This window comes from Heloderma suspectum, chromosome Z (genome assembly GCF_057233095.1).
Source record: "Heloderma suspectum isolate Gila_16-S chromosome Z, 16-S_ref, whole genome shotgun sequence".
Lineage (NCBI taxonomy): Eukaryota > Metazoa > Chordata > Lepidosauria > Squamata > Helodermatidae > Heloderma > Heloderma suspectum.
In genome coordinates this window covers 16,968,247-16,990,954 of record NC_139476.1, presented here as the reverse complement: position 1 = coordinate 16,990,954, position 22,708 = coordinate 16,968,247, and the positions used below count along the sequence as shown (strand labels likewise).

Sequence of the window (22,708 nt, the reverse complement as noted above, 5' to 3'; positions counted from 1 at the left end):
AATCCTGGGAAGTACTAGTTCCCCTCTACTCAGCACTGGTTAGGCCTCATCTGGAGTACTGTGTCCAGTTCTGGGCACTGAACTTGAAGAAGGATGCAGGCAAGCTGGAGAGGGTTCAGAGGAGGGCAATAAAGATGATCAGGGGACTGGAAACAAAGCCCTTACGAGGAGAGGTTGAAAGAAGTGGGCATGTTTAGCCTTGAGAAGACTGAGGGGAGATCTGATAGCACCCTTCAAGTGCTTGAAAGGTTGTCACAGAGAGGAAGGCCAGGATCTCTTCTTGATCATCCCAGAGTGCAGGACACGGAAGAATGGGCTCAAGTGACAGGGAGCCAGATTCCGGCTGAACATCAGGAAAAATGTCCTGACTAGTACGACAGTGGGACCAGTTACCTAGGGAGGTGGTGGGCTCTCCCACTCTGGAGGCATTCAAGATGAGACTGAACAGCCACCTGTCAGGGATGCTTTAATTTGGATTCCTGCATTGAGCAGGGGGGTGGTTTCGATGGTCTTACAGGTCCCTTCCAACCCTACTAGTGTATGATTCTATGAAGCTGGACAGCCACCTGTCAGGGATGCTCTGACTTGGATTCCTGCATTGAGCAGGGGCTTGGACTGTATGGTCCTACAGGCCTCTTCCAACCCTACTATTCTATGATTCTATAGTGCGCTCTCTCTCTCTCTCTCTGTGCCTCTGGATTTTTCAAGGGAAGTGCAAACCATCAGCCACTGTCAAGAGAGGCACGTGGGGGTTGTGCCCACACTCCTAAGCCACCACACCTGCCAGAACTCTCTTCAGCTTGCAACGGACCAGCCTCCCTCTTTAGGCAGCGGGCGTCAGGGCACCAATTAACTCCCGTCTCGCTCAGCTCAGGGGAGAAGCTGCGCTCCCCAGACTGAAGGCCCGGTGCTTTGCCCTTTAAGTCCGTGGACTGACCAAGCACCTGCACCCCTGCTGCCCTCCTCCGCCTGCGCTAATCATCTGCACCACACAGGAGTTCAAGGCGGCCAGCTCACAGAAGCAGCTGGCCCTCCTGACAGCACCCGGGTCCTGTGTGAGAATCCCCAGCCACATTGGGCAAAGATCCTCCCTGCTCAGAGCAGCTGCACACAGCCGCGGCTTGCATGAGTCATGCAGGTTTGCATAGCATGCTTGCGTTGTGCAATTTGTTCAGTCACAAGGAATGGGGGGCGGGGAAGGAGTTAGGCAGACGGCCAAAGTTCAGAGCTCCCAAAGTCCTATCTTCTAAGCAGTGCTGCCTCTGGGCTTTGGAGGGCCCTCTGCGGGCCCCCTCCTCCCTCAGTGAGTCTACCACCATGGTCACCAGTCACTCTTCCTCATCACTGCTGCCATTTGCTTGCTCGACAGGCGAAGAGCCAGGGAGAAAGTAGGCAGCGACATCTGCTGATTCGCCTTCTCTCTGCCGCCGCCGTCTGGGTGCTGCCATCAGGTGGACAAGCAGGCTGAAATGGGAAAAAGGAGGTGCAACTCCAGGGGGTTCTTGTCAGCGTGCCCCTGCTGGGGTATGGGCCCTGGGCAGGTGCCCGACCATGCCAAATCTTGACGCTGGCCCTGCTTGTAATTAACCCCAGCAATGACTCCGAAGGCCTCAATGGGCATCGCTTGGGCATCACCAGGTGTTTGGACACAGTGAAAGCTTAAGGGCAATTGAGAGCTGAGGGTGAAGCCCTGCGTTCCTCAACTCTTACACGCCAATCACACATGTGTGCAAATCTGGCTCGATCTCCTGAAGATGTCTGTCAGAGGAGAAGCAGGCACTGACAAGAGAGAGGGTGTTCCCGGACAAATCTGCGAAGTGCCGATGATCATGGCAACCGCCAAAATCTATTTCATCCACTGGGACTTTTGGAGTTTACTCTGTGGCTTGAATGGTTATTAATTGTGCGTGGGGTTTTTAAATTTTATTTTACTGGCTTGGCAGATGATTAAGCCATGCCTTTCTCAAGGAGCACTCATGGGTCCGCCAAACTCTGCTCTCTTTAACGTTCCCGTTTCACGGAAGCGATCAAGAGCTACTAGCCAAGATGGCGACATATTACCTCCGTATAGATGGCTATATACGACTGCAACTCCCAGCATGCCCAGCCAGCTTTGCAGTCTGGGGTATGCTGGGATTTGCAGGCCAACACATCCAGAGCACAGCAGGTCAAGGAAGGCAGCTGGAAGGAGTTACTTTGCGATTTTGTAGAAATCTGTTGCAGGCTGCCTGTATGTTTCAGAGCCAAATTCAAGGCGCTGGTTTTGACTTATAAAGCTTTACACGGCTCGGGAAGGCAATACCTGACAGCACACCACTCCCCGTATGAACCTGCCCATATACTACGATTGTCATCCAAGGCCCTTCTCCGATAGAGGCTCGGAGGATGGTAACAAGGGGAGGGCCTTCTTGGGGGTGGCCTCCAAATTATGGAACGATCTCCCCAGTGAGGTCCGCATGGTGCCAATGTTTTCATCTTTGTCAACAGGTCCTGGGATTTTTTATTGTCAATCATGTAAAATTGCCTTCTGTTTTTTGCATGTAAATGATTTTAAGATGTTATCACGTTGCATTTTTTAGGGTTTTAATCTTTGCCAACCTACCCAGAGAGTTTTGGCTGTCAGGCGGTTTAGAAATGTAATAAATGAAAGGTGTTGAAGCGGCAAATTAAATATTTAAAGAGGTAGCTGCTTAACCCTCCCATAGCCACCAGCTCTCCCAGGCAAATGCACCCACCCCACCTCCTCAAGTTGACAGAAGTGCCTGTTTCACCACTCTGGTCCTAAAACCAGAAGTGAAGTGTAGAAATAAACTGTTGAAAATGACGGAGGTTTGGGGTGGGGGGAGGGAGCCAGAGAGAGAAAGAAAAAGATGGAAAAGGCATTTGCAGTGGAGGATCCATGAGTGGTATGCTCAGCACCTCTGTCGCCCTTAATTCTCCTCAGTAAATCCCACCCTCAGCCAGCACAACAGTGGCACCAGGGAACGTTGTAATTCCCTTGTAACGTGCAGTTCTACTACCTCAAGGAGGACTCGGATGAAGCAACGGCCCCTGGATTCACAGGCCTCAACTCCCTCCAGAGGTTTAAAAAAATTATCTCTGCAAATCCCACAAATGAACAACGACATCTAAGCACAGCCTTTCCACTTACCCCTTGGCTTCCTTGAAACTGAATCGATGGCTTCAGCACCACGGAGTCCTGTAGAGAAGAAAGCGGGGAGGAGAAGAAAAATATTTAGCCAAGTCACAGGCGTAAAGTGAACACAGATATTGATATTATTCCTTTGGGGCTCAAATAGGTTGAATAAGGGCTACAGCCTTGATAGCCAAGGAAAGAACTCCTCTGGCGAGAGACCCAGGAGACCAGGAGCGTTCTGCCATCTGTTGTGGGGTACAGGACTGAGCTTCCCATGCTGGCTGGGGGGATGATAGGAGTTGTAGTCTGGAGGGCGTCAAGTTGGGGAAGACTCATCTGTTCAAGAATCTGCCCCTGGCCCCACAGCTGCCCCCTGGAAATGGTATTGATCACCCCCTCCACTTCTGAGATTTCCCATACGCTGCTAGCACTTTTAAACCTCTGCCTTCTTATGCACAGGAAACACGCACAGATTGTTATTCAACAAGAATTGAGAATTGAGCTGAGCTCTCGGCATCTGAATGGGTCGGTTCCCCCCTCCCCATGGCCTACCGGATGGCTGGAAAGAGCTGATTCTTGCGACTACTGTACAGTGCAAAATGACAATGTGCTTTGCGTGTGCGTGCGCGCACAAGAGAAAGAGAGAGAGAAGGGGGGAAACTTGTTTCTCTTCAAGAGGAGACCCTCTGGTATTTAACCCTTCCTCTGAACACCCTGCTCTGCCTTCAAGGACCCAGATATCTTCCCCCCCACACCCCTACACAAAAGCCCACAATGAAATCTTTTCCTGGCAACTTCTCATTTTGCAGCTGAAGTGGAAAAGTCCCTGGCTTCCAACCAGGGAAACAAAAGTAAGAGAAAAAGAACCCATATTATTCCAGCTTTTGGTTTCCAACAGAAGTTGTTTCTGAAGTGCCCTTCTGAAAAAGCCCTTGAAACAGAAAGTTAACTGGGGTGGGCAAAAGGAACCAAGACCCCACAGATCTGAACATACGTGTGGCACATGCCTTAACTGCAGGGTTGCCTGTGGTGAACAAGGCCACTCTCTAAGCAATCAGGCAGAAAAGTTTACAAAACTTCCTTCTCCTCCCTCCCTGTGTAGTCTACCAGGTTCCTCAAACTGGTACCTTCCAGATGTGTTAGGCTGGGAGGCATGGGTGTTGCAGTGCAACTCAGCTGGAGGGAAGCAGGTTGGGAAAGGCTGACATAAGGGCATGCAGGTGAATTTTTTTCTCGTTGACCAGACCCGACTGCAGACAGATCAGTAAACTCCCCAGGCCAGGACTCACAACAAATGCACTGCATAAAAGGAAAAAGAGTGAACCTCTCTAAGGTCTTGGCAGCTCTGTTCCCAAGGGACCTGGGGCACAGAGTCCCTCAGTTCGTTAGAAGCTACTCTCTCAGGTCCCCTATGAAAAGATGCTGTATAGTGGCAACAGACACAAGCCGGCATGTTCAGCAGATATGGCGGCTCATGACAACAAGTTCCAAATTTATCTCTCTGCGTTAGCGCGGCATGGCGCAAAGTCAAAGGCGCGGCTGTCCCTGCAGGGCAATGCCGATGGTTTCCATAACTCCCTTGGCCCCCAGGAGTGAGGCAACACTTTAGAGAAGGCTGACAAAAGGGAAAGACCCCCCATTCCTTGCCTCCCTCCCCACAAATAATAAAGATCCTGTTAGCACATCGCTGGAAGTTCTCTTCCCTTCACTCACTTTAAAGCTGGAAGAGCCAGTAGCATCTTTAAAGCTGAATACCCAAGGCCCCATGTCCAGCCAAATCATGTCTAGCATCTGCCACATCCCATAGATCAACCTTCCTCAACTTGGCACCCTCCAGATGTGTTGGACTACACGTTGGGGAAGACTGCTGTAGATTAACACAAGCATTACAGGGCAGCGTCTTAGCCCTCAGTCCAGAATTTTGAATTTCAAGCGCGTGAAAGCAAACGTCTCCCATGTGCACAGGTGGGAACATGGGGCAGAAGCGACCCTGCCCTTTTCCTGTCCCCCGGAGGCCACAGCCAACATACAAGCATGCAGGCTAGTAAAGCATTTTTCTTGAGAGCTACCAATTTCCAGAGGGTTCACTTGTTGCAGCAAAAACAAAGAGTCTCGTAGCACCTGAAAGACCAGCACATTTACTTACTCTGGCGTAAGCTTTCGTGTCCACGGAGGAATAAATCAATGTGTTCGTCTTTGAGGTGCCACAAGACGGTTTGTTGTTCTTGAGGACTAGTAACTTGTGGACTAGGGCTGCAGGGCAGCAACATAACTGCCCTCCATTTCCTATCCCCCCCCCCCCATTTCACACGCTCTTCCAAGGTATTGCCCATCAGGAATGAGAAAATAATGGCAGGAAATGTGAACTTGAAGTCCAATGCAGTTGGGGAAGCCTGGTCTGCCAGAGTGCTGCATGGCCTCTGCTTTTGCAACACGTGCATGTGCAAAAACTGGTTCCTTTGGGCATGTTCCTCTGCCCTGTCCTTCTCCGTAAACCTCAGGATGAGCGATCAACACGCAGCGCTCCGTCTGCGCTCTAATGAACCGTTTGCTTCTTTGGGGGAAGCGAGCAAGAGGTTTCAAAATACCCAGGAGGCTTCGGAGGGCATGCTGAAGGAAGGACCCAAAGGAGGACCGGCATGAGGTCAGAGGACAGGGCGAGCACTGCCTGCTAATAGGCACCCTGGCACTCTCCAGGTGGCACCGATCGCACAGCCGGGGTGATAATTAGGTTCCCATTGCATGCAAACGGGGCGGCTGAGAAAGCTGCTCCCCTGCGTGGGAGATCTCTCTGTAGCATCCCCTGCACAATCCCGAGGTTAAGAAGATGGACAGGCCAGAGGAACATGCCCAAAAGGAAGCCATTTTTGCATGTGCATGTCACGCAGAAGCAGAGTGCATATGTATGTAGGTCGCAAACATCTGATAAACTAGGTTTCCTCAACCGAGGGTCTTCCAGATGTGTTGGACTACAACTCCCATCCTTCCCAGCCAGCATGGCTGGCTGGGAAGGATGGGAGTTGCAGTCCAACGCATCTGGAAGACCCCCGGTTGGGGAAGCCTGGTTTAAACAACCACAGCTAACAGCCATGAACAGACCTATCATCCATGAATTGATCTAACACACCCCGGCAAGTCATCAGTCAGTAACCTGATGTTACTGGGAGTAGCCATAATGTAAAAACTGCCTTCCTGGTTCACAGCAAGGCGTCACCTGGCCCAGGGTGCTGCTGCCAACAGAGGCCACCAGGTGCCAAAAAGGCAGCGATGTTCCCCCCGTTCATCTCTGCTGTCTGCGATTCAGAGGTAGAGTGCTTTTGAACATGGAAGCTTCCCCTTTTAAATCACCACCAACATTTAACAGCCCCCCACCCCCATCCGCCTAAATGCTTCTGAGCTGGATGCCAGCATCAGGAGCAAGTTTCCAAAGACTGCCTTGAGCAGTCGACTCTTCTCCATCAGCCCTGCAGGCCAGCACCAGTTCAAGCGATTAAGCACATGTGAAACTGGAACAGACGTCCGACTGCGCAAGGCTGCAAATCCAAAACCTTTGGACCCCAAGCCACCCCACCCCAAGCAATAACCAATACCCAGCTCTTCTCTAACCCATATGAGTGTTCGGAGCACTTTACACAGGTGTCAGAAAGCCTTAGAACAAGACAGGAACCTAAAAAAAGATATTGTAGAGTTGGAAAAAGGGCAGAAAGGGCAACTAAACTGAGCCAGGGGCTGGAGCATTTCCCCTATGAGAAGGTTACGACAGCTGGGATTGCTTAGCTTGGAAAAAAGGCGAGTGAGGGGAAACATGATAGAGGTGGACAAAATAATGAGGAGAGACTGAAAGAACTGGGCATGTTTAGCCTTGAGAAGAGAGGACTGAGGGGAGATATGATAGCACTCTTCAAGGACTTGAAAGCCTGTCATAGAGAGGAAGGCCAGGATCTCTTCTCCATCATCCCAGAGTGCAGGACACGGAAGAATGGGCTCAAGCTGCAGGAAGCCAGATTCTGGCTGAACTTCAGGAGAAACTTCCTACTGTTAGAGCAATATGACAATGGAACCAATGACCTGGGGAGGTGGTGGGCTCTCCCACACTGGAGGCCTTCAAGACGAGGCTGGACAGCCACCTGTCAGGGATGCTCTGACTTGGATTCCTGCATTGAGCAGGGGGTTGGACTCGATGGCCTTGTAGGCCCCTTCCAACCCTACTATTCTATGATTCTAATGTTCTTATGACTATTCACCATCATTTATTTTATTAATAATAAACAAACATTTATATGCTACCGTATTTGCTACTCAAGGCAGTGCACAGGAATTTAAAACCATAAAACTTTGAAACAGCAGATCAGTACAATATTAAAACTACGTAATTTAAAAGGCTAGGTTAAAAAGAAGCGTCTTCACCCCCTTTGTAAAAGCCAAGGGAGCAGTGGTCAATCATGGTTCTTGAGGGGGTGTATTCCACAGGATGGGAACAACACAGGAGAAAGCCCCTTTCACGTGGGCCTGACAGAAATGTGCATTGTGAAACACACAATTATAGTTATGGACATCTCTATTACAGCTTTGCTTTTAAGAATTTGCCTGGTCGCCACAGGCGACCAGGAATTCCATGCAGGTGAACAAGCTGGCTGACGGAGGGATGGATCTCTCCTTCATCAGTTCCTTGGTAAAAGGCAATTTTTAACAGTAGTCTGCTAAGAGGTAACTGCAGAGAAGGGGGCTTTTCCTCCTTCATGGCAGAATGGAAATTCAGCCTACTAGGAGGCTAGAAAAAATCTGCAGGCAAAAAACAGCCCACATAGTTCAATGTAAAGTGGTGCTGACTGGTACAAAAAAACTCCTAACTTCACCTATGCACTGATGGGGTCTAAACTGGCAGTGACTGACCAGCAAGGAGACCCTGAGGTCATGGCGGAGAGCTCAATGAAAATGCTGACCCAGTTATCAGCAGCTGTGAATATGGCCAAATTCCATGATCGGGATTATTAGGAAACGGGTTAAAAATAAAACCAGTAATTTTGCAAACCCATGGTGTGTACAGTTCTAGTCACATGTTCCATGCTCGGAACAGTGTGTACAATTCTAGTCACCACACTTCAAAAGGGTACTGTAGAGCTGGAAAAGGTGCAGAAAAGGGCAATCGAAATGATCAGGGGGCCAAAACAACCTCCCCTGCCAGCCTGGGGCTTTTTAGTTTAATAAGTGGGGCATGGTAGAGGTTTCATAAAATTATGTATGGTGTGGAGAAAATGGATACAGAGACTATTTCTCCCTCTCCTTTAATATTAAAAGCTGGGGTTCTCTGCTGAAACTGAATGGTGGGAGCTTCAGGACTTCTTCACACAGCGCATAGTCAAATGATGGAATTCACTTCCAGAAGATGTGGCGACGGCCACCAACTTGGACAGCTTTAAAAAAGGATTAGCCAAACGCATGGAGGGTATGCTATCAAAGGCTACCAGTCATGATGGCAAGGATTGGAGGCACCACACTACAGGAGACGAGCGAGAGGGTGCTACTGGCGAGAGCCAGTGTAGTGTAGTGGTGAGAGTGACGGACTGGGAGCCGGGAGATCCGGGTTCTAGTCCCCACTTGGCCATGGAAGCTCACTGGGTGACTTTGGGCCAGTCACAGACTCTCAGCCCAACCCACCTCACAGGGTTGTTGTTGTGAGGATACAACGGTGAGGAGGAGGATAATGTAAGCCGCCTTGAGTTCCTTGCGAGAGGGAGAAAGGCGGGGTATAAATGCAATAAATAAATAATAAATAAATAAATACTGCCCTCTTGACCTGTCACAGGCTTTGTAAGAACATAAGAAGAGCTGTACTGGTTGAGACCCATCTAGTCCAGCATTCAGTTCACAGCATTGCCAACCAGCTGCCCGTGGGAAACCCGCCAAGCCGGACATGAGTGCAACAGCACCCTCTCACCCATGCTCCCCAGCATTACGTACATAGGCGAACTGCCCCCAATACTGGAGGTAGCATGTGGCTATCTGGACTAGTAGCCATTGATAGCCTTCTCCTCCATGACTCTGCCTAATCTCCTTTTAAAGCCGTCGAAGTTGGTGGCCATGCCTACACCTTGTGGTAGCCAATTCCATAGTTTTACTACGCACTGTATGAAGAAGGACTTCCCAAAGGCATATAGTTGGCCACTGAGAGAAAGGGGAAGCTGGACTGGCTATGTCTTTGGCCTGATCTGACACGGCTCTTCCTAGGTTCACATGATGCTTTCGTGAAGGGGTCGCCTCTGTCGCCAATTTGCTCTCCCACGTCCTCTGTTCAACCAGACACACACTGGGCCTTCTCCTCTAATCCACACTAACCCCCTGCCCACTGTACTGCCACAACCCCCCCCCTAGAAACCACACTGCAAGGCAGACATGTTTCACAGGTGGGAGTGCCAAGGCAAACCCACCTGCCTCAATCTATCCCTGAGCTCAAGGCAGTTCTCAAGTCCCCCAAAACAAACTAATAAAAATCACCAGCTCTGTGTCCCAGTTGCACTCCAGTTGTGCTGAATTCCTGGTGCACATCACTTTTAAAACCCAGGCAGGAAGGGCCCTGCCCCCAGCATATGTTGCAGAATTTCTCTCCCCCCACCCCTGGGCTTCCCATTTACAAAAATCTCCAGGAGTTTGAAAACCAAAACCCACTTCCTTGCTCAAATTATTTTTCACTCTGTTTTGTTATTGCAGCCTCCTTAGCCAAGCTCTGGCCAGGCTGTACACACTGACTTATTACTGCAGGATTACATATTGGGTTGCAACCCACCGCTTAAGGCTAATTCTGAGAAAGAAAGGAAGAAAAACACACAGAGAGGGCAGCAGAGAAGGCTTACACACACACAGCTCTGACCTCCACTCAAAGCCTCACCAATTCCTCTCTCATTAGTTGCACACAAAAGATCTGGATACAGATAACAAGCCACATTAACAAGCTTCAGGGGCTTAATTTGCCTGGGAAACCTATTTTTCAGGACTGCATGCACGCTGTGATCCAGCAAAAAAATAATATGACACATTTTAAAAATAGAAGGACAAGTTCCTAGCCCTTATGACTGCCAAATCAACATGCAGGCCTCAGAGGGGGCAGCTTCAGTGCCTTGCACAGAAGTGCAACATTTCAGGACATGAAAGGATTGCAAAGGAGGTGGGACTGCCCAAGCATAGCCAAGACACAGGGCTAGTTTCCTCTGAGTTGGGGATCCTGTACCTGGGCTATGTCATTTCAAGACTACTGGTGAGGGGCTCAAATGATGGTGAGGGGCTCAAATGATGGGACCTTACTCCCGGTACAAAAAAAAAAGGCTGGCAGCTTTTTTCCTGCAGGCTTCCTGCTTGCAGGAAACCTTGCATGCGCAGAGGAGCGTGATAGCTTGCCTCAAGCGCTACAAGCCCAGCACAGGCTGACCACCTTGGGGAGAAAGAGGCACTGAAGGGTGGAATGCCAGTGAAGAAGAGGGGTCCTTGCTGGTCCAAGCTGGATGGGACAGCACCATACTAGAAACCATCATAACATCCTGAATTGGGAAGAGATGCTTCTTTGTTCTAATTGTGCTGCCCACATGGGCTGGCAGGAATTGGGGGGGTCCCAAGAAAAAGAAAATAAGCAAAAGCGCCCAGTGAGACCAGACCAAGCCTCTGCCAAAACCAGAATCCCAAGCCAGAGGCCTCCAATAAGACCGTTGATGGCGACTAGCCGCGATGCTGTGGACTACAATTCCCAGCAGCCCCAGCCAACATGGCCAATGGCCAGGGATTATGGGCGCTGTAGTCCAACATACCTGGAGGGCAACAGGGTGCCTACCCCTATGGCCTAGGCTGTGCTGATTCATGTCACGGATGAGCTGGAGCGTGTGACGCGTGAGGAGAGCCTCTGAGGACATACAGAGTGATTTTTCCTTGGGCACTATATAATTGCACACAACAGGTGTGTGCCTGCCTGTTTCTAGAAGCAAACCTCTGCTTCATATAATAGTACAGAATCACAGAATAGTAGGGCTGGAAGGGGCCTACAAGACCATCAAGTCCAGCCCCTGTTTGGACTGTTTGATGCATTCCTTTTGGTACAAGAGCTGCCCCCCCCCCCCACCAGACCCTGGAGCCCCAATCCGGCTGGACAGGACCGTTGAAAAGCTTCTGCTTTGCATGATGGTCAACATCTGAGGGGCTGCAAACGAAACGGAAGAGACACCCCGGGCAGCTGATAAAGAGCCAGCCCCTGGGGATGGGCAAGAGCCCAGGCTGAATGGCTCGCTCAACTAATCCTGGAGCGACAGCCCCTGGGAGCGGGGATGGGTCCTACTGGCTCCACACCAAGACTACCTCACCTGTCTTGTCAGTTTGGATTGGCGGTCAGTTTGGATTGGCTTCTGCTGACCTTGGCAGCCCTTCAAAGGCACTCAGCACCCTCCCTCTGGTTCTCCTGCTCAACGTGAACTCCCAGGGGGAGAAGCGGAGCTCCAGAGAAGCAATGCCTGCAGGACATCCCAGACTGAGGCCCTGACATCTGTGGTTCAGCGCTCTCCGGTAACAGGGCTGGGAAAGGCTTCTGCCAATGCTCTGAGGAGTGGGATGGGGGAAGGGAGGAGGAAAGTCTGATGTCTGGGGATGATGGGAGTTGTAGTCCAAGCCATCTGGAGGGCGCCAAGTTGGAGAAAGTGGGTCTTGGAGGGCAAATGTGCCGACTCGGGGTCCCTTTCAGTGACAAATCCACGCCTACGAGGACCGTCTCCTGACCTCCACACTTCCCAGAAAATGGGCTGAGAGAACCTATGCAGGTCATTAAAAAAAATAAAATTGGGGCTCTGTCTTGAAGCATCTCTCTAGCAGCAGGTACAGCAGGGGAAAGACCTCCCTTGGTTCGAGACCTCAGAGAGCCTCTCTTGGGCTGGGTGGAGGAGGCCGCTTCTGGTGTCCAAATGAACTGTTCAGAAAAAGCACACCCCCACCCGCCCGCCAGGATTACTAGGGCCAGACCTCACCACCCTTGGCAAAACAGAGTCCCAGCGTCTCTGGGGCAGCACAGGGAGCTGCAGAGGATTCCCAGAACAGCACAGAACGCCCCGTTTCCTCTTCCAGACGCTGGTCAACCGAGAGGGCTTCCGCTCCGGTGGACTAGCTGGCACAGGCTGGGCCTCACTGACGTCCATCCATCCCTCCTCTCGCTTTCCCCCTTGACAGCACAGAGCAATACCAGAAGACCCGAGAAAAGCCTTCCGGGCCTGAAGATGCCTCATCCGACACAGAAAATTCCCCCTCTCTACCCCCTCCCCAAGTATAACCTCTCCTTGTTTTAACTCCTCTGAGGGCAACAGGGCGTCCAATGCAGATTAATCGTTTCGCAGCTTGACTGTACTGACCAGTCACATGAACAGAACCACGTAAATAAGAGTCTTCTTTTTAGCCCTTTGGGTTGCATAATAGCTTTGGTTTTCTTCTGTTTTAAACATAAGCTTTTTTAACACTTTGTTTTACTATGTTATTGTACCTTCCAGTTTTAGGTTTTGTTTCGTGAACTGCCCTGAGATCCTTGGCTAACAGGTGGTACAGAAATGTAATAAATAAATACACCTTATTACAGCAGCCATCACCAACTGGGTAGGAAGGATGGGTGTTGTAGTCCAACGCATCTGGAGGGCGCCAAGTTGGAGAAAGTTGCCTTACTGCTTCTCCAATTTCGGGCTTCCTTGATCATCAAATGCTTTCTGCCACGTTATCTGCAGTTTCATCCCTGCCCCAAACTCCCTCATCCGATTATGTTTGGTCCCTGCCACCCCCTGCGCAAAAAAAGCGTCAACTATTGCCACAATATGCAGCAAAGAGAAAGATTGCATAATCACCTCCTGATTTGCTGTTGAATCCCATGGCAACTGCACTCCGTTTAGACATAATTTGCAGGCAGCCCTTCCCAGCGTCTCCGAAAAGCTGAGAGAAGCCTGCAGATTCCAATTGGATTTGAGCAACACAGTTTCCACGAACTGTCGTTTGACCCAAAGATGTTCCTCAAACACAAGACTGACTGCTCCCCCCTTTTTAATACTGCTTGGTATTTTATATATGGATTTCCCCAAATGCTCAAAGTCATTTTGAACAGTTTTCATAGGTTCAGACGTCACAACAACCCAGGGTTGCTGTTTTTAAAAAAACCCATGTTGTTGAAAACAGGACAGCATGCAAGTAGGAGCGGTTAAATAACCCAGGGATGCTCTGTCCCTGGGTTGTTTAGTGTTGTGTGAAAACCAGGAACTCTGGCTTGTCAAGAGAGAGACAACCCAGGGTTTAAAAAATTGTTTTGCATTGTCGTGGTGTCGTAACAGGGCTAGACACATGCACAGAGAGCTTTGGGGTAGCTTCAAAGTTATGCTTTTCACTGTGGCAGAAAGTTCCATGGATGAATGCTCACCATGTCAGGTGCGAAACTTCTCCAAGTGAAGGTCACCTGCAAACTGCGTTTAAATGCCCACCACCTCGCTCTGGCTTTCAAAACCTGATCTCCCTCCTTCACTTCCCTATCCTTGTGTGTCTCTGGAAGCCTGAGGGCTGGGCCTGTCTCTTGCTCTCTCTCTCTTATTGATGTGAGCCACTTTGTGAAGGAAGAATGGTCTGAAAGGCGGTATAAACATACAGTAAAGAAAGAAAGAAGAATAAGTCCACCAAAGATTCTGCCATCGTAGATCTGTCAGCCCAGGCCAGGGGGTGGGGTGGGGGGAACATGACAAAGGTCAAATAAAGCTCTTACTGCCAGGAATGAAGCCATAGGAGACCCATGTTGACCCTTTAGAATGGGGAAAAAGTGCACAACAGCTGAGAAGCCACCAAATTATTGGTGGTTGGTTGGGTGTGTGTGTGTGTGTGGCCCTCTTGGGAACCCTGTAGGACTGGATTGGGAACTCAGGAGGGCTGGGTTTGTCCTCCAGGCCTCAGGTTCTTCATCCCTGCTCTAAGGTGACATCAGACATTTTGGACATCTTTGCTGTAACAGGCCAACAAGGCTACCCCCTGGAATCTGACAAGCATCTCAGTAATCTTTCCAACAGCCCTGCAGGGTAGTTCAGTATTAGCACACCAATGCTGGTTGGGAGCATGTCAATAAAACCTCATCTGAGGTTCAGGCCGGGCAGAGCTTTTGAACTGGGGAGCTGAGGGCCAGCGCTCTTCTTGGCCAAACTGTGTGCTTTAATGCCCAGCTACAGCAACTAAGAATTGCCCAGCAGAGATGGATGCTTCTGCAAACCAGGAAGGAGTTGTGTCATTCCACAGCTGTCAGTGAGTCACAGATAACTACCGAGTACGTATGGGCAGGGAGGAAGCATCTTTTTTTGAAGACTCGTAACTTGGGCAGGGGGGCTGATTTGGAAAGCTGTGCTAGAGGGCCAGAAACAAGGATGAGGCAAAGGGGAGGAAAACTCAGTGCAACTCTCCTCCTCGAATATTCAACAGGCACAGGATCCAGCCCAATATGCTCTACCCTGACCAGCAGTGGCTCTCCAGGGTCTCACACAGAGAAGCGTCTCACCTTCTCCCTGGCCCACTTACCTGGAGCTGCAGCTGACTGAACCTGGGAGCTGTGGTCTGCCAAGCAGGGGGGCTGCCACTGAGCTATGACACTCTCCTAAAAAGGACCGCCTCGGCCAGCTGACGGGTGTGGGGTGACAGACAGACAGCGCCCGGGCTGAAAGGGGCGCTCGACTAATCCTGGAGTGACGGTCCCTGGGACTGGAGATAGGGAAAGCCATCTTCCCAAAGTCAGACCATTGGTTGGTGTGGCTGCCGGGAAGAGGGCCTTTTCTGCTGTGGCCCCCCGGCTGTGGAATGAGCTCCCCAGAGTGGTTCGCCTGGCACTGAAGTTGTATCTTCCTTCTGGCGCCAAGTGAAGACCTTTTTATTTTCCCAGCATTTTAGCGTCACTGTCTTTTAACTTTGCTGTTTTAAATCCACAACTGTATTTTCAATCTCTGCATTGCTGCTAGGTTTTATTCTGGTTGCATTTTTATACCATCGTTTTCAGCTTTTATATTTTATACTTTTGTTATTGTTCTGTACTTTGTGGTTTTAATGTTTGTGAACCTGACTGGCGCCAAAACTGCCCTCTTCTCTCAGCCATCTGGCAGCATATAATGAGTCTCCTGATTGCCTCTGGTTGTTTTAAATCGTTTTAGAGATATGTTGTGGTGTGTGCTTTTCTATGTCATTATGGAAATGGCTTTATACTTCATATAATGTACTGCCATAGTTTTTAAATTAAATGAACCACCCACACAGCTTCGGCTATCAGGCGGTATAGAAATGTAATGAATGAATGGTCAGCCTACTGTCTGTCTGTGGTGACAGCCAGTGGCTCCCACTTAGAGGGTCTTTACGCCCCCTGACCCTTTTCAAGCAGAAGCGGAGGGGATTGAACGTGGGCCGTTCTGCGTGCAAAGCAAGCGCTCTGCTACTAAGCTCACCTTGGACCCAGGGTTTTCTAGCCACCTCACTCTTTTGCATCCCTGCCAATCCCAGCAGGATGGTGCTCCCTCCCTCAGGAGAGCCACTTCCTTGCCAAGCCAGCTCGTTTCGGGATGTCACAACAGCCGCGGCGACGCCACTGGGCTTCGGTTGCAACAGGCCTCGGTGGCAAGTGAGCAAGAGGTGGAGGCACCTCGCCGGGAGAAGACAAATCCTCCCAGCTGCTTGGAGTGTGGCAGAACGGCTTTCTCCTGGGAGGATTGCAACAGGAGGCACGAGAGGGACCTGTCGGAGAAGGTTTAAGTACAGGGTGGGGCCGGGCAAAAGGATATTTCACATTTGGAGGCACCACCCACAAGGCATGCAGAGGTACAGACAACTTTTCCAGTTCCTGGACTACTGCGTCAAACTTCTAAGGAACTCAAGATTGGCCTGGAGGCTTGGAGGAGCATCCATTCCACATAAGCGGTTACTCATCACAGTACACTGACCTATTCCTCTGGGACCTGGAGGGGTGGGGAGATGGGCACCTCCACCTTTGCGCCATGCGATCTCCCAATAAGGCACATGTGCAGCCGTGTTAGAAATGCCACTGTCCCAAACTTCCTGGGCTGGTGGGCGCACCTGGAAGTTTGAGCGAGCGTCACAGGCACTCACAAAATGACCGCCATGCAGGGGGAGCCGGCCCATTCACAAAATGGCTGCAGCAGTGGGTGCTGCCGGTCACAAAAGTCCCATTTCCCAGAAGGCAAGCGGGTGATGGTAAAAGAAAGGCAACTTGCCCAAGACCCTCTGTTCAAGGCAGAGGGTCTGAGTCTGAGCTCTGAAACACAAAGCTGTTCTTTCGGACCCACAGTTTTCTGCTCCAAGACCCATTTGATAGAAGGCAAACTGGTGATGCTCAGAGAAACACACACACAGAGGGCAGGAAAAATACCTCCCCTCCGCCCTCTCTAACCCCTTAGGAAGTCCCCTATCACCTCCAATCTTATTTCTGGAAATAAAAATAAATCATGAGGGGAAGGGAGCCAGGCAAACACCAACAGAGGTGTCCACACAGGCACCACACTAGAAACCCAAATGTTCTATTTTGGGCCTGGTGCGGGCATGTCAGTTTGCGGAACACGCATTGAGCATCATGTGCCAGGCTTTCTGTCCCATCATTCATATTTAAGTTGATGTCACTGCTTAATCCTGGATGATCCAGAGTTACATTTGTAAGTGTTCCTCTTGGAGATGTTGTTACTCCACATTACTCCATGGCTATGCTGGCTTGGAACGATGGGAGTTGCAGTCCAAAACATCTGGAGGGCATCAGGTTGCGGAAGGCTACACACCAACAATTCAGCATTGGTCCTACAGGAACCTGCAGTCTACCCTAGCTTGGATCTATACCCGTCGGATTTTCACATACCTGTGGGCTGCATCTACACATTTCAGCATGCACTTAAAAAGCGCTGTCTGTGAACGGGCCCATGCCAACAACCTCCTGTCCTGAAACCTGCAAGATGGCAATGTTCTCCTGAATGGCGAATGCCAAAAGGGACTTCCACTGAATAGCCCGTTGGAAAAGGAAAGGGACCATTCAGGAGAAGGCACAGCACCTGCTTTGCGCACAAAAGGCACCAGGTTCAATCCCCAGGTAGGACTGGCAAAGACCCAAAGGCCTCAAACCCTGGAGAGCTGCTGCCAGTTAGTAGACAGGGGTGCCAACTTTCCCCCACAGATGCCCACGGTGTGCATCTCTCCCCACAAGTACCCCTATACTGACAAGGGAGCTCCCCTTTCCTTTCCATGATATTATTCGGGGCTGCACTGAATTTTTCATGTGTGTGTGGAAATGTCCTGGTTAAACCTCACGTGGCTTTGCCACCCCTATTCCCCCCAAATCCTCCCACCCCCGCAACAGTACCTATGAGGGGTCTCCCCAGTTCCTGGAAAGGGGGCACCTTTTCTCTCAAATTAAGAAAGGGGGGAGATTACCTGTTCTGATTACAGTCTAAACTGGCCTTCCCCAACCTGGCACCATCCTGTTACGTTGGGCCTATGCAGAACTGAGCAGGAAGAACCAGAAGACGGCTTTGGGGCAAGGTAAGTTGCTGGTCTACCCCACAAGTACGGGGTCAAGAGGAGCCTTGCCCAACCTGGAGTGCTCCAGATACGTTGCAAAATGCGTTGGACTGCAACTCCCATCTTTCCCAGACAGCATGCCCATTCACCCCAACCATGTCTGACCGAATATTCTTCGAGTACGGCCCACGGAACAGCACTGCCGTAACGCCAGCCAACACTGCAGCCAGCTAGAAATTGTGGTTTTATGTGGGGGTTGATGGTGGGGGGGGGGCAATCACGCGGACGCCTCTCTTCATTAGGAAGCGCATGCCTCGTCAAAGGATGGAGCATGGTAGCAACCACGCACTACCACATGGATTTGGGGGAGAAAGTCACCACCACCACCCCCCGCCCGCCCACACAACCTTTTCCTGAAACTTTTCCTGCAACTGATAAACACTCATTAACAAGCAATGGCTGTAAGAAACCCATGCAAAGTGGATCAATGCCCCAGCTTGCAATTAGCACAAAATCCCTCCTCCTGCCGGCTCAGCTGAGGCCCACCGGGTAACCAACACCCCAAGTTAAAAACAGAGCCGTGACACAGTCCCAGATCGCCCTCACCGGAGGCCACGGTTGTCAACGATAAACAGGCTTGCCTCTCGGCTATCGACCACCCACCTTCGATGGAGGGAGAGCAAAGTTAGGGGACAGGGGAGAGACTGTCATGTTTAATGCTTTAAAAGGGATGCCCAAACCAGTGCCAAAACGAGAGGAGCTGACGTTTTCCTTCTCTAGCTGCCTTGCTTAAAATATTGTCCAAAAGTTCACTTTGAGAGACCAAGGGGCATTTCGACACCCCCGTCCCAAAGGAGAGCCTCTAAAGTACAGAATTTGGCAGCCCCCTAAGACACCCAAGCTGGGTGCTTCATCACTAGACAATGTCACTCAGCGAGGCAGAAGGTGGCAGGGACTGGTGAAGGAACACCCAAAGTTGGGGGGGGGGGTGTTGCTCAGGATCTATGAATCAACAAAAGGACAAATCCTCCTTCCACTTTAAAGTTCATTCAACGCCGATGTTCTTGGCCAAATGCAACACTCTTGGAGGATGAGAAAGCAAGCCAGTACGTTCCGTGTATTTTTGCTCAAGGCAGGGGATAACAGAAGCAGTGAGAAAGGCCCCCCTGCCCCAAAGACTGGAAAACAAGATCTCCAACCACAACCCACCACATAGCAGTGGCAATGGATTTGGGGAATGCCACAGGATGCAAGCTTCTGAGCTAGACAGGACTCTCCGGTTCGAGAAAGAGAGAGAAAGGTGGGCGGGAGAGATGTTTCCATGACTGACGTCAAGTGCCAACTTCCTCTCTCCATCTTAAGACTGAAGAAAAAAAAAACCCTGCAGATGTGGTGGGAGCCAGGCGTCAGAGCATGCCCTGGCATGAAGCCTGAGGAAGACTGTGTTACACAGAGGCCTTATCCAGGCGTCTTCTTGAATGCCTGCCGGTCTGAACAGGTGGCCCACCCCACAAAATACAGCAGCTGAGGGTGTAATGCCCCAAGCCCCTGCTACAGGGGCATCTCACACAGATGCCCCAACACTTGGGGAATCCCCCCAACAGACAAGGGGACATTCATCAGCCATTCTGCTGGACCCCTCATTTCCCAAATCCCCACCCCATCAAAAGACAGGAGTTACTCATCCCCACCCCACTCGAGGGGGGAGGGCTGACGAGCCCAATGGGGACCTGTCCTATGAGCACCTGATCGTAGCAAATGGAAAGAGGGTCTCCTACTTAGACCTCCCCTCCCCACTGCCAGAGAACGCTTGGTCCTCAGCCAAGATCCCCTTTCCAAATGCACCCTCCTTCCCAACTAATGAACTCCTTCCCTACACTCCCGCAATTCCATCTTACAGCTTCCTTACTCGCCAGATTTTCAACAGCACTCCCCCATTTTTCTGCCATCCGGAAGTGGAGGCGTTCTCTACACGGTTCTGCATTGTTAAGTATTACTGTAATTTATATCCTGCCTTTCGGCACAGGGGCAAACAATACATTAAAAATAAAGGATATTTGGGAAGGAGGGAGGGCAGAAGCACAGCCCAAAGCTTTATTTTTTCCTTCACCCTGTGCCCAACCTAAGACCCCCAACCCCCAAGCCACCCTCTCCTCCCCACAATCTCTGGTGGGGCTCCCCTCTTTTCCAGAGCACTTGTTCAGGGGTGGCTCTTTCCAGGGAGTGCCAAATTTCCCCCACAGATGCCCAAGGCATGCATCTCACCTCAAGTACCCCTGTATTGACAAAGGGGCTCCCCTTCCCTTTCCATGACATTATTCGGGGTTGCACTGAATTTTTCACGTGCATGTAAATTTCCTGATTAACGCTCAAGTCATGTGCCTTTGCCTTCCCTATCCCTCCCACCCCCACAACCTATGAGCCCCCCCCCCTCAAAAAGGAACCTTTTCTCTCAGACTAAAAAGGGCAGCGGGGGGGGGGGAATTATCTTTTCTGACTACGGTCTAAACCAGCCTTCCCCAACCAGGCCCTGTCCAGGTGTGTTGGGCTACGACTCCAGCATGCTGGCTGTGGATTATGGGAGTTGCAGCCCAATACACCTGGACGGTGCCAGGTTGGGAAAGGCTGGTTTCAGCCACCTCATTCCTTCCAGTATTTATATAAAAAAGCACATTTTGGAGCAGGAGAAGGAGGTTAGAAGCTTAGCATGGGGGCTGTTTTCCTTCAATATTCTCCCTACCACACACTACATCCTCCCTTTTGTGGCCTATTTTGCAGGGGCAGTGCCTCACACTTAAGAACGGGGCTTCCCCTCAATATACCTCCAGTCCAGCCCTCACCCCCACCCCCCGCCCCCACTAGCATTGGCAGGGGAGGCTCTGCCTTTCCTCAACACATCTCAACATTACACACAACCCTCCGCCAATTCCCCTCCACCCGCCTTGCCCAACTCAGCGCCCTCCAGGTCACTTTGGACGACAAGTCCCATCATGCCAGACCACTGATCTGGCTGGCTAGGGCTGGCAGAGGCAGAAGTCGGGTGTGTGTAGCGTTATAGCCCCCACTTGCCTTTTTAGTCAATTTATCTTATGGGGGGCCACAACAAGTGGCCCTTGGAGGGGAGAGGGCTTTTTTGAGGGGGGGGATCTCAAAACGTAGCCCTTTGAGGAGAGGGGCATCCCCCCGCCCCAATCCCCTGGTCCTTACTGGGAGGGGGCTCCACTTCTATCCAGGTTATTTTTGGAGGTAGGGGTGGAAGAAGTCTCCCAGACAGGCCTTGTTTGGATGGTGTGAGGGGGGAGAACCGATGGACCTGGCCCCTCTCATTTCATTCCGCCCCCATCAGGCCATGTCCCCCCTTCGCTAGCATTTATGGAGGGGGCTCCCTCCACATCCAGGCCACTTTGGGTGTGCGTCGTTGGGCAGTGTATGTGTGTGTGGTGGGGGGCAATTCTCTTCACAGAGCACTTCCTAGGGGGAGGGGATCCCCACTGTCCTCCTCCCTCCCCCAAACAGAGTCCCCTCCCCCATATTTATGAGAGGAGAGGGGCCCCTCCATCTCCAGCCCCTCCTTTTCGGGAGCCTCCTCCACACATGGGGAGGATGGGTCTTCCGATCCCCCCCACTGTTTATGAGGGTGGGGCTCTTCCCCTGCCCTCCCCCGCTCTGCCCAGGACGGGGCCCGCTGCACCCGCCGGCCGGCTCAGGGGGGGCTGCTTCCCCTCCCTGCTCCGCGTCTGGGGGCCGGGGGCCGGGGCCGGGGCCGGGGCCGGGGCCGCCCCTCCCCGCTCCGCCGCCGCCGCGAACCCACCTTGCGCCCCTGGTAGGCTTCGAAGGCGCGGAGGGCCGACTCGGTGAGCTTGACGTGGAAGACGGAGACGCGGGTGCCGCGGCCGAGCCGCCCGCACGACAGCGCGTAGCCCCGCTCCGCCAGCGCCGCCATCTTGGGGGAAGCTCCGCTCCGGCGGCGCTGGCGCCGGACACGCCCCCGCCGCTCTGCCGCGCTGCGCCGCGCCGCGCCGCCGCCCCGCCCCGGACACGCACGCACGCACGCCCGCGCGAGGCATGGCGGGAGCGGTAGTCCTCCCCGCCCACGGGCCGCCCGCGGGGACCTGGGGGCGCCGCGGGCGGCAGCTCCCACCCGCCAGTGGCCAGGGATGATGGGAGGTGTATTCTGAAGCCCCTGGGGGAGGGGGAAGGCCGCTCCAGATGGCGCTGGACTACGACTCCCATGAACCCCCGAGCGCCCCCCCCGCGCTGGCTGGGGATGATGGGACTTGTAGTCCGAAACCTCTGGGGGTGGGGAAGGCTGCTCCAGGTTGTGCTGGACCACGACTCCCATGAACCCCCGAGCGCCCCCCCCGCGCTGGCTGGGGATGATGGGACTTGTAGTCTGAAACCTCTGGGGTGGGGAAGGCTGCTCCAGATGGTGCTGGACTACGACTCCCATCAACGCCTGAGCTCCCCCTGGGAGGTGTAGCTTGAAACACCTGGGGGGGTGGGGAAGGCTGCCCCAGATGGTGCTGTACTACGGCTCCCATCAACCAGGACCCTTTCCCTGTGCTAGCTGCGGATGCTGGGAGTTGCAGTCCCACAGGGTTTGTTTGTTTTAATTTATTTGCGATGCTTCTATATCACTTAATATAATAAAATCCCGAAGTGGTTCACATATAAATATTAAAACCACATTTTATTTGGCCATTGGCCACGTTGGCTGGAGCTGATGGGAGTTGTAGTCCATCAACATCTGGAGGGTCGCAGGTTCCTCGCCCCTGCTCTGGAGCAGTCTCCCCTGCAACCTAGTGCCCTCCAGATGTCTTGGACTACAATTCCCAGCATCCCCCAGACAGGAAGGGGGACAAGGCAGAAAAACTTTCAGAAACTTAAACCCAGAATTTTGCTTTCAGTCTCCAGGCTCGGCTTAATCTCTCCCCATTCTGCAATTTCATAAGGAAACCATATGGAAATTCAAAAGGTGGTGCGTTGCCTCCGGAAGGAGAGAGGCAGATATTCACTGAGAGCTGGGCTTCCTTTTTGCCT

At 51.9% G+C, this 22,708-nt stretch overlaps 1 protein-coding gene across 1 annotated transcript in view; it reads right to left on the bottom strand.

The window, feature by feature from the left end:
- The window catches only part of ELL (elongation factor for RNA polymerase II), a 53,737-nt gene extending 32,018 nt beyond the window's left edge, over positions 1-21,719 (bottom strand). The window contains exons 1-2 of the mRNA XM_084825782.1: positions 21,480-21,719; positions 3,152-3,199 (exon numbers count right to left, since the gene is read on the bottom strand). Of these exons, the coding sequence (XP_084681908.1) occupies positions 3,152-3,199; positions 21,480-21,611 (180 nt within the window). The 5' untranslated portion in view covers positions 21,612-21,719. The remainder of the gene's footprint in view (positions 1-3,151; positions 3,200-21,479) is intronic.
- Between the last annotated feature and the right edge of the window lie 989 nt (positions 21,720-22,708).